Below are 15,957 nucleotides of genomic sequence, written 5' to 3'. Positions count from 1 at the left end.
CATAGCTGGGAAGGCAGGTCCCCGAGCTCAATCTGTCTCATGTATTGATCACAGAATTTGAACAAACTCCCACTAGCAAAATCCGGTTTGACTCCTAGAGTCAGAGAACAATTTTCAGCCTGAACAGTAAACTCCTTTTTGTTCACGTTATAAGCACGTTTCTTCCAGGAACATCAGCTACATTTTTTTTTTTTTTAAAAAGGGCTCTAATGTGTCTTTAATTCATTCCTTGTTCAGATGGGGAATGCACATTGGGAAAGCAAACCCACCATTTTCTCAAGGGGCAGGTGTGCAACAGCAGTATTGTATGGTCTGCATTGGCATACACAAGTTTATTTTCTGCAGCAGATCCAAGCCAGTGCCATTGAAATCAATTAAAAAATACCAGTCATTGGCAGAAAGTGGGCTTGGAATCAGATCTTTAGTTGAGGAACTAGGCTGTCATCCAGAAACTGTATGTCAGGTATATGAATTACTGGCAAAAACCCAGTCTCTTTGTTCATTCACTTGATGCTAGGACTATCCAAGAGTCAGAAAAACTGTCATGAAGAATTTTGTTCCTGCTTGAAGGCTTCCTGCTCTGTGCATCTTCTTGCTATGGGCATTGTCTCATGGTTTGCCTCCAGCTGAAACGCTGCTCTCTGTTCTGCAGCCACTAATTTAGAAGGAGAGTCAGTGAAAAAGAGGTGCTTCTTGCTTTACACCTGTCAGACAAAAAATCACAGGTTCAATCTAACCACCAGTCTCAGAAACTGCCACAGACCTGGGTTCTGGCAACTCTTCTCCATGAGAGCACCAGCAGCAGCCTCAAGGCACTGCATGGAAATGATGCCCTCATCCAGGAAAACCTTTGGAGAAATCATCATGACTGCCTTCACATGAGGAAATAAGGGCACACTGCTATAATAAGCGATTGTGGGCATCTGTTTTCAGGAGTGTGATGGTCATTGCATAAGGGATTTCAGGACCCTGGGGAGTTTCAAAGTCACTACCTGAAGAGTGTGGATGACAGAATGGGTTTATTCCAGTTCTGAGGAGAAATGGAGATGCTGTCAGAAAGGAAACAGCTGTCTTAGCAACAGTCAGGAGCCGAGCAGTAGGAAGGGGCTCAGCCCTTTAAAAGGGGTGATTCCTGGCACAGCTGCTGGGGGACTCAGTACAGCCCCTCCTCACCTATCCAATGTCTTTGATCAGTGCTATGAGTGTGTATTCTTCCCAACAGATGATAACTTTTAGGGCATTTACTGGTGTCCTAAAAGAGAGGCAGGAGGAAGAGTGCAGGGCTTGCTTTGAAAAGTCCAAGCAAGGAGAAAATGCTCTACTCATCCTTCAGTCCATAGCCCCCCCTCACTTCCTAACAAAATCTGCTCTTCTCTTAGGGTTTCTTGGAGAACCTGCTGGCCCTATGACCTCCTGAGAACCTCCAGGTAGCAAGTCATCTCCATCTTCAGGAAAATGACAGATGAGGGCTGCCCATTCCTTCTCCTCAAGTCCCAAGAGGACTGTGGCACTTTGACTCAACTGCCTACCCACTGCCGCGGCAGCAGAAGCAATTCCTGCCAACAGGGGACTGTAAATTCATTTCAGCCTCAAAGCAGTTACAAAGGACAATGTAGTGCAGTTGCTCCCCTTATCTCCTCCCTGCTCCTTGGGAACGCTGCACTTTTTGTTCGTGGAGAACAGTAGCAAATTTTGCACTGCACAGACTTCCGTCACCTATAAAAAAGGTATGCTATAGCCTGATTTCATAACTTAAACTCAATCACAGCAATGTCACTCTGGCAGGTGGGAAATTGCTGAGTTCTGTCTCTCTCTGAGTCCACAAAGAGTAACTCAACAGTTAGAAATATCTTACGGCTAAAACAAGACCTTTCACGTACGTGCCAGAGAGAAACTGCTCCTTCTCTGGAGCAAAAAACAGGCTTCTGGTTTCTAAGACCTGGGCTTAACTGTGCAAATTTCTTAGCACTTCCTCCAGCATCTGCTGTGTCAATCTGTGAAAGCAGAGGCCTTACACTTGTGAGCACTGTGTCACCACAAACCCAAGGCTGCCAGCAGTCCACATTGCATCCTGCCACACAATGAAGAACAGAAGCAGGGCAACAGTCACCCTGGTCCTGCTGGTGACCTCAGCCTGTGGCATCAGAATCGATGAAATGCGCAGGCTCTCTCCACTGAGTAAAGGATTTTGGTACCTAGCTGAAAGTACAAGCCTGACTTTAAGCCAGAAAGGGTAGGAATCATCTGGCTTCACTACAGACCTCTAAAGTGTCCTTGCAGCCCCATGAATGGAAGATTAATGGATCACTGACAAATGTCACCAGCTTTAGTCACTATGAGACAATCTAAATGGAAGGAGGTTCTCAGCCTGTGGGATTTGCCCTGTCCTGGAAGAGTAAAGCAGCCCTGCTTGGATGCAACGGCAGCTGATAGGACAAGAAAAGGATGAAAACATCTACATCTGCTGTCTCTGAACCAGCAGAGCAATATGCTAACAGCAGCAGGCCTTACACAACAGCAGATTACAGTTCAGCTTCTCTTATTTCAGCTAAGGTTAGATTAAGGGCCCAACACACTAAAAGTCACAGATTTTGTGCTTAGGCAAAGAGAATTTTATTATCCTTTTGACTGCAAAACAACTGCAGTAGGAAAGCCCTCATTCAGCTGTTTTACTATGCACCTCTTGGAGCATGGACACCAGACTTGTAGCAAACTCATGGCAGTATTAAACAAAACTGACTTTGGAATAATGTGAAGCATTCCTCCAGCTGAGGAACAGAACAGGAACGAAATGACTAGAGAACCACAGCTCTGTAAAACTAGGTCTGGGACAACAAAGTGATGTTGTAAACTGTGAAACTTAACATTCCTACTTCAACAGATATTCAGCTGTTGCACACCTGTAAATCCCATACAAGAAGAAATAAGACATCTGGGGTATGTCTCCCTCTGGTTTGTCCCCATCTAGGAATCATGGTTCCCATCTTCAACCTGTGGCCTTTAGACACTACCACAATATAAACAGTCACAGCCAGGGGCCCGCATGCTGTCAAGAGATGGAGATTAATCTGTTTCAAAGAGTAGAAAATGTCAATCAGTAAGTTCAAGTCTGTCCCTCAAGGACTGTCTGCAATTACTTTTGTGGCATTTGTTGTATAAACCCCCTACAGTTATCCACAGTTTTACACTGATTATTAAAGGATAAACTGAAGCTCCTAGGATCAAATAATTTCCCTATGAGTGAGTACCATATATAAAAAGCAAATCTGGAAAGCAAACCTGGGGCCTGTGTCTCCAAAGGCACTTCTCTGATGATGATCCAATATTCCTTCCAAGGAACTTTAGAAAATAAACCGTGTATAACATACTGGTTTTGCTATAACAGTAGATTTTGGGGTGTGCCCAAGCTCTTCATCATCCCAGGCCAAACTCTGACCATGGGATTCGGTTGTTCTGGTGATATCACAGGTGCTTCAGAATTACAGATCCCTCTGCAAAGTCCCCTATCTGCACCCAGGAATCTCCAATTTTTTCATAATACTTGAATTTCTTATTTACAATCTGCAAACACAATTAAGACTGAATGCTGACCTGCTAAAGAAACAGTATGCCAACTCTAAGGGTGATTCTTAATTTCGGTTAAAAACCCTGTTTGGGGAGATAACCAGCCTGAGATGTTCAGTGACACTGTAGCAGGAAATCATAAGGGTTTTTATAAATTAGTTCTTGATAATAAATATCAAAAAAGACATTCTTCAGAGCGAAGTTTGTGGCATGCAGCTGATGCTCCCTGTTTCATAGATAGCTGGGCTGTAAGTGCCAGCTTTTCAGCAGCCTTCAGCTCAGTTTTCAAAGGTATCTGCCAAAAGATCATGGAGAATTGACAGACTCTGTGAAAGGGCATCCGATAATAGGCAGGGTTTTTTTCTTCTCCTCTCAGCTATTGTAATTTTGATATACCGTTTTAACACACAGCAGAAAGAAGATAATTCCATTCTAGAGTACTAGATAATTGAAAACCATCCATGGGAACTCAGCAGAGTGCTGGATGCAATGCAGTTTGTAGGACAAGGAAGTGAGCAGCAAAATAATTCACTGACCACAGACGGAGAATGAGTGGAGTGATAACTTCTGTGATTTACATTGACATGGAAACATAAGGTCCTCAGCAGTGGCAGTGATGAAGACTAGTCGCAATCTCCTGTGCATGCCTGGGTCTGTAAAGGGGACCATATGCTGAAGTCAAAAGCCAGAGGTGCCCCATGACCTTTTGCAAAGTGCCAGGTGCAAGTTTACCTCCAATATTGCATGTTTCAGTACTAGTTGCTAGTACACATTGCTAATCCCAGCCTGAACGTGCACACGCAGAAAGGCACAGGGTGGTCTTTTCCTGGCTCAGACACAAGATTCTGGATTTAACTGTCCGTCAGTGAGAAACAAGAGGCAACCCAACCTGGGTTGGGTTGGGCTGACATCCTCTCTTCCCACCTCAGTCCTGTCTGTGTCCTCCAGGAAGCATGTTTGATCAGGTGAAGTTAAAAATGCCATCGATCGGCTGAGGTGGTGAACAATATGATCTCCAACTGACAAGAAGTGTGTCTCTTCACATGCACCAGTGAGGCTGCCCGCAGGGGAAGCTTGCTTTCTTGCTGCAGGAAGCAGCCTCCATTTAATAGCTGGCTATGGAGCAACGTGGGCTTCTTGCCACAGGAAGCTGAATCTCCTGGCTTAGCAGTGATATATGTGCTCCGTGCCCTGCCTGTGGTCATTTTTCTGCTGTTTCCTTAATAAGCTTGAGGAAGGCTCTCAGATTAGCTGTCAATCCCCCTTCTGCTCATTGCTCATAGTGTGGGACACACTAGCTCGGAAAGCTACGTTCCAAAACAGTCTCTCCAGGCTGTGCTTTAAGCCAGGTTTGTGGCCAGTTTGTCTGAAGACAGAAGGGCGTGGACCCATCACCTTAGTTACTTCAACGTACTTTGCAGAAGGTGACCCCAGGGGCTGATGTGGTTTTGCTCATGTTCACTCCATTCTTTGCCTACAGCAGTGGCACGCTGCACAACTGCTGCAGGCATCAGTATGGTTTCCATGACCTCCCACTCTCCTCCCATCCAGCTATTCAGAGGGCTATAAAACAAAAGAGCTGTCCAGACTCTGCTGAGAAATGGACGGTCGTGTCTGAAGTTGATTAAATAATTCAGAGCGGATTGAAATGCTCTATTGCGTAATGGAATCTTTCTGCAAAGCCGTGAAGCAGTTTCCACATCCCAATGATCCTATTTTCAAGTCAATACAATTAAGCGTCAGAATATGCAATAGTTGAAATTAATCTGGAATCAGAATGCAAGTGATCTTTAGCACACACACTGCAAGACACCATCAAAATCATTAGATATTATCCAGGATGAACATAAAATGACTCATTGGGATGCAGTGGGCTCTGGCTTGACATCTCTCCATTGATACGAAATGTCTAACAAGTGTTTAATGAGAAAAAGGGCTCAACATACCTAACCCTCAATTTTTTGCATAATCTGTTCACGGCATGTTACAGATGCAGGTATGAAAAAAATGACACTTAAACTTCTCTCTTTCCCTGTATTAATGAGTTTACTGCAAGTGTGGATTACTAATGATGGGGGGAGGCAGTAAATTCCATCTCGGAGCTGATTCATTGCATGTTTTGTAGCTACATTGGGCTGATGCAACAGATGTAATCCAAGGCCCCCAAATAACAAATTAAGGGTATGAACCAGCACTTTGGGAAAGAAACTGGAACACAAGGCTGCCAGCCAAGCAACGTGGAACCAGCCACGACAGCAGGGAACCAGAGCAGTGTTGGAGAGAGGAATCAGAATCCTCAAACTGCTAATGATGATTAAATTAATAAATCTCTTTCCTCCCATTCATCTCTGAATCATATTTACATGCCAACGGACCAGTAAAACTGCTGGTTCCAGAGACGATGCTTGTAAAAGGGGCTCAGTTTGGGGTCTCCAAAAGGAACAGCAGCGTGTGTAAAAGGGGAGTGCGTACAATGTGTGTACAAGAGGAGGAAGTGGTGTCAGTGAGTGTGAATACCTGATCCCGTTTTACCACATCGTATCATGTTTGTCTGTATGCAAAGCTTGCAGCATGCTGAATATTATAAATCCACTGAGGTGTCTGCATAAAGATTAGTTTGCTTACAGATATGTCATTTATAAAATACAGAGCCTGTCACAGATATTCTTCAGCTTGCAGAAAAAAACAATGAAGGTGGGAAGAATGTGCAAATGAGGGAATACAATGGATGGGTAGATCAAGACATTTCAGGAAAGAAATGACCTGATCCTCATGTTGACATGGGATGTCCCACAGCCCTATCATCATCGACAAGCTTTTCTGAGTCACACAAATATGAACTTGGCAATGCTGTCTTGGGCAAACATAGACTTAGCCATGAGTCATTTACTCTGTGCTTCCTCTCTCCATACAGAGGGAAGGCATCACCTTCCAGTGGGAGCAGCAGAGACATGGTGCTGGGAAAGCTCTGGAGCTCCCAGGGGAGACAAGATGAGAAAGTGGAGCTGCCACCCACCTCAGCTGGCTGAGACACTGAAGCAGCTCAGGAAGATCTTGGTTGCTAAGTATGATCTAGAGCTGCATTTGTCCTCTTTCATGTTTGCCTTTGTAGGAGGTTCTCTTATAAACAAACACAAATGTTAAACTCTCAGATAAAGCAAGTTGTTGCTTTACTCTTGAAACTTGCCTTGTAATAATCCTGAGTGACCCTGTTGATACCAGGTCCTTCATCTCCCGGTACTGGCCCATGGGCTGACTACGGGAGCACAGTGCACTCCCCAGAGTGGTCTGAATCTCCAGGAGGCTGCAGGGCACTACCCAACGAGGTGAAGGTCTGGCCATGGTGCCAGGTCAGTGATGAGGTAGCTCCCTTGGCTTGTCAGAGCCCACTGACAGACCAGCAAGTGGGGAGGAGCCATGAGACACAGCTGCTACCTCAAACCTGTCAGCTCTCCCTCCCATCCTGACATCACCTTGTCTCCTCTCACTCTCAAAACCCCCTGCAGCTTCCAAACCTTGAACCCATGTGGTAACCACCTTCCACTCTTCTGGCACCGTGAGGTATATGGTCTGTCTGTCCTCAAAACAACTCATGCACATGTACATGGCCTGGGAGAGAAAGGTGATCATTTTCTAAGGCGGGACTAGATCAAGAACAATTCGCTCCTTTTGAATATGCACAAAAAAGTCTGATTTGAGAGAGATATTGTCAACTGTGAACAAGCAAGAAGTCAGCAACAGCTGACCTCTCACTTTCCCCTCTGCCTGTACATGGATGCTGTGCATCATTTCAGGCAACAGGGAGTGGGATATTTATCAGGAGATGGCAAAGGGTGAGGCTGTATCTGGGGAGTATGATGTCTAGTTGGGTATAAGGTCCTGCTAAAGGACATATACCATGTTCCCACACACCAGGTACATGTGCTCAACCAAAACCAGCTCAGGCTGGACAGCTGTACCTCACATGAAAGGCTGTACCGTCAAAAGAGTGTCCTGAGCCACTTTGCGGACGCATGAGGTACAACCATGCTGCAGGACAGTGACAACAGGCCCAGGCAGGCAAATCCCACATTCAGGCTGTAGATCTTGCCATATCTGCACCAAATATCACAAGACAAAAGGTGACTGTGGGTAGCTTTTATTACTCAGTCACCAGGCTGGCTTCTCTGCACCAACATTGTTTTCACATTGCCCACACTGCAGGATGCTGGTGCAGCTCCACAGAGATGCCAGCAGCAATGTAGTCAGGCTTTAACAGCCACATCACACTAACTTGGATACACGGTTCTTTTTTTTTTTCCTGCCTACTGGCACTGCTGGAGAACTTCCTAGGTGCAAATTTTAGTGGGATACTTGAAGAAAAGAAACTCCTGCAGATGCCCTAACTCAGAGCACATCTCCCAGTGAATCCAGGAACAGTAAAGATTTGCAGCCTTGAAGCAAAAGTGAGAGGTTCTGTTTCTGAAAGTGTTATTGGGCAGGCTGTGAGGACACTTGACTTTTCCTGAGTTTTCCACGCATGCTTTTCAAGTTGCAGCCCTACCTCTACACCTCCTCAAGGATCTGGCATAAACTTACAAGAAACCAGCAGATTGTAGGAAAAAGTCCTGTTTTTCCCTATGAGATGACCCTTCAGTAGAGGAGTCTAAAATCCCATATTCCTCCTGCCTCACTGTTCCCTGACCCCTAGCACTGAGTTCAACTGGGAAATTATGCTTTTCCAGCAAAAAACTCACTTTTTTAAATACTGTTGCAGAGTTACCAGGAAAACAAAGAAGTTGTTTAGTGATGAAGTGGGCTTATCATCTACTCTACAGAATTTCTACTGCTGTTACAGACTGGTGAAATACAAGGAGCCCAATTCCATTCAGAAACTATTTTCAAGGCCTGAGGCTGGAAGTAAAAAAACAAAATAAAAATCACATTTTTACCCGAAAACTCAACAATCATGATCTGGAGTAGTTAATCTGGAATGAATTTACTGCTCTTCAAGACTTGTTCACTCACTGTGGTTGAATATCCACGTGGGTGCTTGCTCCATGTTGTGTTGCAGCTGTGTAAGTTTCTACACCAGCCTGTGTGACTGAGCAGAGCTCTTCAGAGCCCTGGCAGGAGAGTGAGTACAGTCCATGTTAGGGTAGTCGCAACCTGGGACATCTGAGAGTAGCAAGATGCTCGGAGAGAGAACAGGTTGAAGAAGCTGGTTTTTAAATTAGGTTAGTGCACAGAGGGATGCGGTAGCTCCTGTCTTCAGTGCTCCTACTTGTTTCACTGGAGCACTGAACTCTCTCAGCAGCTACCACAGCAATTGGAGCAATAGTAGCTACTCCTATACAAGCAAGTGCAGGCGGGATTCATCTGCCTTCCTCTGATGGCTAAAAGACCTAGCCCCCCCCATGGCTCCCCTCTTGCTAGAGGGGGAGAAAAGGTGCCTAATGCCCATCCAGTGAACACTCCTTTAGAGGTGCTGGTATCTTCCAGGTGTCTCCCAGGTGTCTCTACATGGGATTGAAGGTTACTACCTCAGAATAAAATGTCTACCTTCTAGCTATCTAATGTTAGATCAGATTAGCCCTGCTGTGTGTCTCACCATGGAGACTTTCTATGGCCTAAAGACTTTGGATTCATTCTTAGATCATCATGACAGATGGACAGTGAAGTCTTTTACCATGGTTTGAAGAACACACTATGTAGTGATTTTATAGACTTAAATGCCAGGCAGTGATGCATTGCCCAATGGAGTGTCATATAAGAATCATAAATCACAATCTTGCAGGAGCTTGTGGATGTCAGACATGTGAATATGCTGATTTGGTATCCATGGTAGTTTGGCATGTCTCACATCTTTGTCTTCTGCCCAAAATAGATTAGTTCTTAAATATTACTCAGCACTTGGAGTTCTGCCACAGCACAGAAGACAGCTGAGAAAACACCAAAAATGTGTCTCCCAGTGCAAAGAAATATTGAGATAAACTTCATTGGCGTTGTTCAATCTAAAAGCAGAACCCTCTTCCATGGTGGTGTAACAACAAGGCAGGGCAAGGTTATTTGGTTAATGGTAGCTGAGGTGGAGATTTTAACACAGACACTGGAACACAGAAATAGGACAAAATCTGAGCATGAAGCTGCTCAGCAAAAGCTCAGGACTGTAACCCTTGCTGGAGCACTCATCTCTCTTGTCTACATGTACAACTGCATTGCCAGTTCAAACTGAACACAGGAAATTTTTCGTGTAATATTTCCAGAAATAATCAAATGATAGAGGCACAATCCTAATGATAGAGCCTCTAAGTCATTTGTTACATCCAAAGTCCCTGCTTTCACAGCACAAATAGGCAATCAAATCATATCACAGCCAAAGACAAATCTACACAATTGCACAAGCAAACAAGGCAGTTTGCCTGCAGAATATGTGGAGATGTTAATCACTTGCACCAGTCATGAGTGGGCGTGTGAATTTACCATTAAGAAGTTAGAAGTTAACATTATGGTACTGTTAAAATAAAATGTGAATTTACAGGTAGCTGAAAAGTGAATTCAAAGGCCAGTCCATTCTTTTATGTCCACAAACAGCCAAGATACAGTTTAATTTCTTCAGATAATAAAAGCCTTTTATTCACTTTGGAAAGCACTGCTCTATCTGATGGCTGTTGGAAGAGATGGTATATAAACACTCTGGACTCCCACTGCCCATTCTCCCACCTTCCCAGGGATAGGACATGTGCTCTGCGGGGCTTCCAGCAAAGCCAGTGGAAAAGGTGTGAAAACCACTGGCCTATCTACAGAAGAACAGAGCCCCCGAGACTTTTCAGTTAAAGAAGGAAAGCAGGTTTTATTCTTATCTGGGAAGAATCTGGGAAAAGTATATTGTACAGAAAACTGCTTGAAGATAATTCAAATGTCTGAGACAGAGAGGCAGGTTTTATGGCCCTGCCTGGGGTTATCCATGTGCTTGATGAAGGCTATCAGGACACACCACTGTAGACCATGCCTCTACTGGGGTACACTTGCTATCTCACCCTAAATATACTGTCAGGCCTGATGTGATATGACATGACTGTAAAACTCCCTTTGCATGGGGAGGAGAAAGGGAGACCTTGTGTGAAATGCCGTCCATGAGTCCTTCCTTGAACCATTTCAGCTCCCAGCCCACCTGAAGGTTCATGGCGGTTTTCTCTGCTTTCCTTCCACCGGTGCAGTGCCAGGCTGGAATTGCAGGGTATTGTATTACAAGTCCCACGGGTGCTGCCTCAGCCTCAGTAAACTTTATTTAAGCACACACAGACATACACAGACAATATACATATATTTGTTTCTTCTCTGACAGTTCTACAGGACCAACACTGCTTTGGATGACACTTGTGGAGAATTTGAAAAAGTGCAGGAAATGTACGAAAAAATAAAGGTCTTTTAATAATTTGTGTCATGGTCATCCACAGAAACAACACAGGTGCATTCAACCAGGTGAGCACATGGACACATCTCCACATACAGTACATTGTGTCTATATAGGTATCTCCACATACATTGTGTCTATATAAATGTACAACAGTCTCAGAAGTCAGCAGGACACAAAACCAGACGAGTACTGGCATGGCACATGCTTGCACTCCCACTGTCGCAACCCACTGCCAGTGCACCAGCGTGACTCGGTCAGGGTGTGGGTGTGAACAGAAAGACGCTCCAAACATAGTCTCACTGTACACTATAAAAACTCACCAAATATGCAACAACGTCATAAAATGAACATTCATCTGGGGTTCTGGTGACCAGCTACTTTGAGTCAGATCTCACAGCTTTTGTGTCACCACAACTCCTGGGATAGATGGTTACTTATCTAATATAGCTACAACTGTCTCTCAACATATATTTTATATACAGTACATATACACAGAACATACACAGAGCAGTATATGTATATTTTTGTGTTTTCATGTTTGTACATTATATCACAGATTATATGAACACATAAAATATATGTTTTAGGGCCTAAAAAGAAATAATTTTATAAAATATTCATAATACCCCCCCAAAAAAAGCCCAGAAGTCAAACAAAAGAAATCCAGAAACACACTCTTGAAGTGTTAACTGCCTGCCCTTGGACAGCGTTACACTCCTTCCCCTTCCCTTTATAAGTACAGCAGCACAATGGTGGTTTGCAACCATGCACCCAGGAAAACACAAACAGTATAAATTGTTGAACTGCAAAGTCAGAGTGGAGTCTGGAGTCTGGCTGTCGACCCTACACTCTCCCACCGTCTCCCTTGCTAGGATTTAAAAGGTTCTGTCAGGAGCACAGTATTTTACCTGCAGCAATATTTGCTAGACTAAATCTACTGACTGCAGTCCAATACTGTTATCTCATAGCACTTAGAACCCAGCTTCTGAGTTATAGCTTTTTTATTTAAAACAATCTTTTTATTTAGCAAAAAATTGTTTCCACTGTACCCTTCGTGTGTCCTCTTCCTAATGTGACAAACCCGGAGGAGATGAAATTATGGAGATCTGGCCCTCCACTTCGATAAATATCCTTTCCATAGTGACCTGCCATGGAAAAGAAAACAAAGAAACCTTTATTCAGTGTGTGTGTGTGTGTGTGTATACACACATATATGCTATACAGCCCCGCTGCCACGCTCATATATGAGTACCAAGGCCCCACCACATGGTTACATTATTAATGGCAAGCAGAAGGTATAACAGAACATAACAGCTATAGCAGCATCAAAGTCTTATTGCTTTATTGGCAAATATTTACAAAGAAGAACAATTGCATATTTTGATAACTGCCAAGGAATGAACAGATTTTGATAGGGGAACCACTAACGTGCCAAACCAAACACCCCAATCTCTGGGAAATTTGATCATCACTGGCTCAGATTCAGGTTTGCTCGGAGCAGCACTCCCAAGGAACTGGTCTCACTCAAACCTTCAAGACTAAGGAGCTAAAGGAAATCAGAAGAGATGTGGCTTTGATTCTTCCCGATTCCAGCCAGACCCCTGACAGACTTCATGTCCCATTGGTAGAGATTTTGTCTCAGCACAAAAGCAAAGGTGCAAATATCACTCTTGTCCAGGCTGGACCCAAGTCCCCATTAACAGTATGATAGCAAACTTTGTCTTTTAGCTTTGATTTGCTCTGGTCCTTGAATGGCATCCCTGGACAGTTTCTCAAGTGGAATAGTCTTCTGCAGAACACTTCCTAGGAGCTTTCTCAGTGCATGACAACAGAGTATGTTCAGGAGACAACCAGCTTTTTAATATTTTAATATATTAATAAAGAAAAAGGCCTTCTGCCTCCCTGTTACCACGCAAAGCTCTGAAATGAGGACATAGATAATTTTTCAGATACTCTTTATCATCTCCTGCCTTTTTCATGTTGCTAATTTTTCTATTCCTTTTATTTCAGAAAGAGGCAAAGATAAGACAGGTGCAGGGGGAGGTAAGTAAGGCAGCCTCAGGGACCGGGAATGCAGCTCCCTCCCTGTTAAGTCTCTGTCTTCTCCATGCCTTTCTGCACAAGCCCGTGATGCATCACTGTTCTTCTGAGCCATGGTGGCTGGAAGTCCAGCACGGCAGATGGTCCAGCGCACGGCACTCGAGCAGGAGAGCTGAGTCAGGAAGCTATGGGGAGGGCCAAATGGGCATCAAGGATCCAGGTGCAAATGCAGCCTGGGGCCATGTTCTGGCAGGCTCACATTGCCTCTGACAGATGCTACAGCCCTTTACTATTTTTCAAACACTGAGACCAAATGCCGTTTGTTCTCATACACTTTCAGGCTCTCTGGCAACACTGTGAAAACTAATAGGAACAGAGACTTTGAAATCTCATTAGTCTGCAAAGTTTTCCTCTTTCCTTTTTAGCCAGTCATTCTCATTCCAGTATCCCGGCAGCTACTACTGATTTTGCAGGCCATTACTCCTGCCATCAGAGTCCACCTTGCATATGAGTAGGCTGAGGGTAAGCACCCCCGCAAGGTCTAAATTGTCCAAAAATGTCCCACTGTTCTGCCCTGCAATGGACCTGAGTATGCTCCAAACCCCACTCCCCATTCAGGGAGGACACCAGCAACTGTCTGGCCAGGAGAGCCTAGCACAGACTCTGCCATCATGGCCATCATGCCATGAGCATGTTGAAGATCCTGAGAGGAGGCTCACATTTGGCAGGCAGAAGATGCTGAGACTTCTGACAAATGTTTATTCCTATCTAATAGAAAAAGCATCCCACTCCCTTCCCTCACATACTTTTTCTGGTCAAGGTCAGTCAAGTGCTCCCTGTAAACTTCTCAAAACACATATAAAGTGTTTCTACATGTTTGGGAGTGTTAGCAGCAAGACAGTTTTCTTGTTACAGTTATAGTTTTGCAAGGTGGTAGCAAAAACCTTCAAATGTGGAGGCATCCACTCATAAGTTGGCTGAGAAGAGTTTCCAGAAAAAAGAAAGAAGGATTTTCTGCTTCCACAGGAAAGACCATGGGCTCTTTCTCTCTTCTTCCTGCCTAGCTCTTGCAAGCTCTGGCTGCCGTGTTCCTGGAAAAGGGTGGCCGACCTTTGCCTCTGCCCTGGAAGCTACTCTTGCTTCATGAGATGTTTGTTCTTGTCCTGAGAAGCCTGCAGAGATGGTTTGTGGCTGCAATGCCCAATTCACTTTCTTTATGACTTTTCTAAAATGTGCTGCATTTTTTCTTTCCAGTAAGCCAGTTTTTGCTCATATACCATCAATTTCTATGCTCTCAGGGTCAGCTACTTTGGTGGCTGACACTCTATCGGTACCATAAATTTACCATTTTAAACAAGGATAAAAGAAACACACAAATATGCGCTATTACCTCTAGCTGAAATCAGCTGTCTTTTATATGTCCCTTTGGAGAATCTGTTTAAGACAGAGATCAAGAAGGGGAAGTATATAAAAAAAAAAGCAAACATTTACTGGCAGATTGAAGATTGTTCATCAGCCATTTGCTCTCTGAACCTTGCTCTGCTCCTTCTTATAGTACTTAGTAGTTAAATTAAAACATCCCTGTGATAACAAACCCATTAGCATTTGAACAGGAGTTATATTTTCCCCAGAGAAACTTGAACTTGTAGACTTCAAGTAGTGTGAGTATTCCCTTTTTATGGATACATTATAGGATGCTACATTTGTTTTATATGTTTTTTTATTCCTGCTCACTTGTGATCATTTCTTTTGGCTTCGCAGTGTAAAAAAGCTGGTACACGGCTTTTACTTTTAGAAGCGCCTTGGAGGCTGCTGGTGGGCCAAGCTCAGGTGCTGTTATTCAAACAGACTTTTTCATAATCACTTCTTGACTAAGATGTTTCACACTGGAAGCGAATGCTCCCTCGTACCTTACCAAAATGCATGTGTCCAGTAGCCACAGCAGAGCTAAAGAAGCTCAAGCGTAAGTAGACAAGGCTGCAGAGCAGTGAAAGTGCAGACAGGGCTATGCCAGACCAGAAAACACTCCTGTTTCATTCTCCTTTGGGGCTGTTTTCCTCCTTCCTACCTTCAGCTGTGTGTGCTCTCACCTAGCTGCTGGGAGTCCTTCCACAGTTGGTGGAGAGGGATTGGTCCTGCCAAAAGGGGGTTCAGTTCAATGAGCTGAGCTGAGCTGCTGACGGAGATGCCTGTCCTGTGGGCTAAGAAACCCCTGGAACTTATCCAAGCTGTTCATTTTTAGTAGGCTGAAGCTGGGTGTTTCCCTCTGCCCTACGGTGAGAGCGCTAAAAATGCCCTAATTCCTTGAAAAACAAGTGTAAATGGACTGATTTTCATTTCATTTCAGACTTTTGGGATTTTTATTGCCAATCAACACCCAACCAAACAAACCCTGTCATTCCAGACAGAAAGGACCTCTCTTTCAAACCCCACAAGGTTCCCTTGAGCCCTTCCTGGTGCTGGAGGCTGCACCAGCCCCGGCATAGTGTGTGCACCCTCAGAGGTGCCCTGTGGGGCCAGGGTGGGGGCACGGAGCTGTTGCAGGACCCCAAGCACACAATAAAATGGAGATCTCTGAGCTAGATCTGCTGTGTAAATGAGGTGGGGACAGTTTGATGGCTATCTTGTACCTGTTCTCTACAGGCATTATTCATAGAATCATAGAATCATAGAATAGTTTGGGTTGGAAGGGACCTCTAAAGGCCATCTAGTCCAACCCCCCTGCCGTGGGCAGGGACATCTTCAACTAGATCAGGTTGCTCAGAGCCCCGTCCAACCTGACCTTGAATGTTTCCAGGGATGGGGCATCCACCACCTCTCGGGGCAACCTGTGCCAGTGTTTCACCACCCTCAGCATAAAAAATTTCTTCCTTAGATCTAGTCTAAAACCACCCTCTTTGAGTTTAAAACCATTCCCCCTTGTCCTGTCGCAACAGGCCCTGCTAAAATGTTTG

General features: G+C 44.5%; 1 protein-coding gene across 1 annotated transcript in view; it reads right to left on the bottom strand.

Moving 5' to 3' along the window:
• The window catches only part of SHISA6 (shisa family member 6), a gene marked incomplete at its 5' end in the record, with an annotated part of 267,860 nt that overhangs the window by 194,167 nt on the left and 57,736 nt on the right, over nt 1-15,957 (bottom strand). Inside the window, one exon of the mRNA XM_009280183.1 lies at nt 12,013-12,108. Coding sequence (XP_009278458.1) covers nt 12,013-12,108 — 96 coding nt within the window. The remainder of the gene's footprint in view (nt 1-12,012; nt 12,109-15,957) is intronic.

This window comes from Aptenodytes forsteri, unplaced genomic scaffold (assembly GCF_000699145.1).
Source record: "Aptenodytes forsteri isolate BGI_AS27 unplaced genomic scaffold, ASM69914v1 Scaffold707, whole genome shotgun sequence".
Taxonomy (NCBI): domain Eukaryota; kingdom Metazoa; phylum Chordata; class Aves; order Sphenisciformes; family Spheniscidae; genus Aptenodytes; species Aptenodytes forsteri.
The sequence above is the reverse complement of the archived record's forward strand: the minus strand, read 5'-3'. Positions and strand labels throughout refer to the sequence as shown.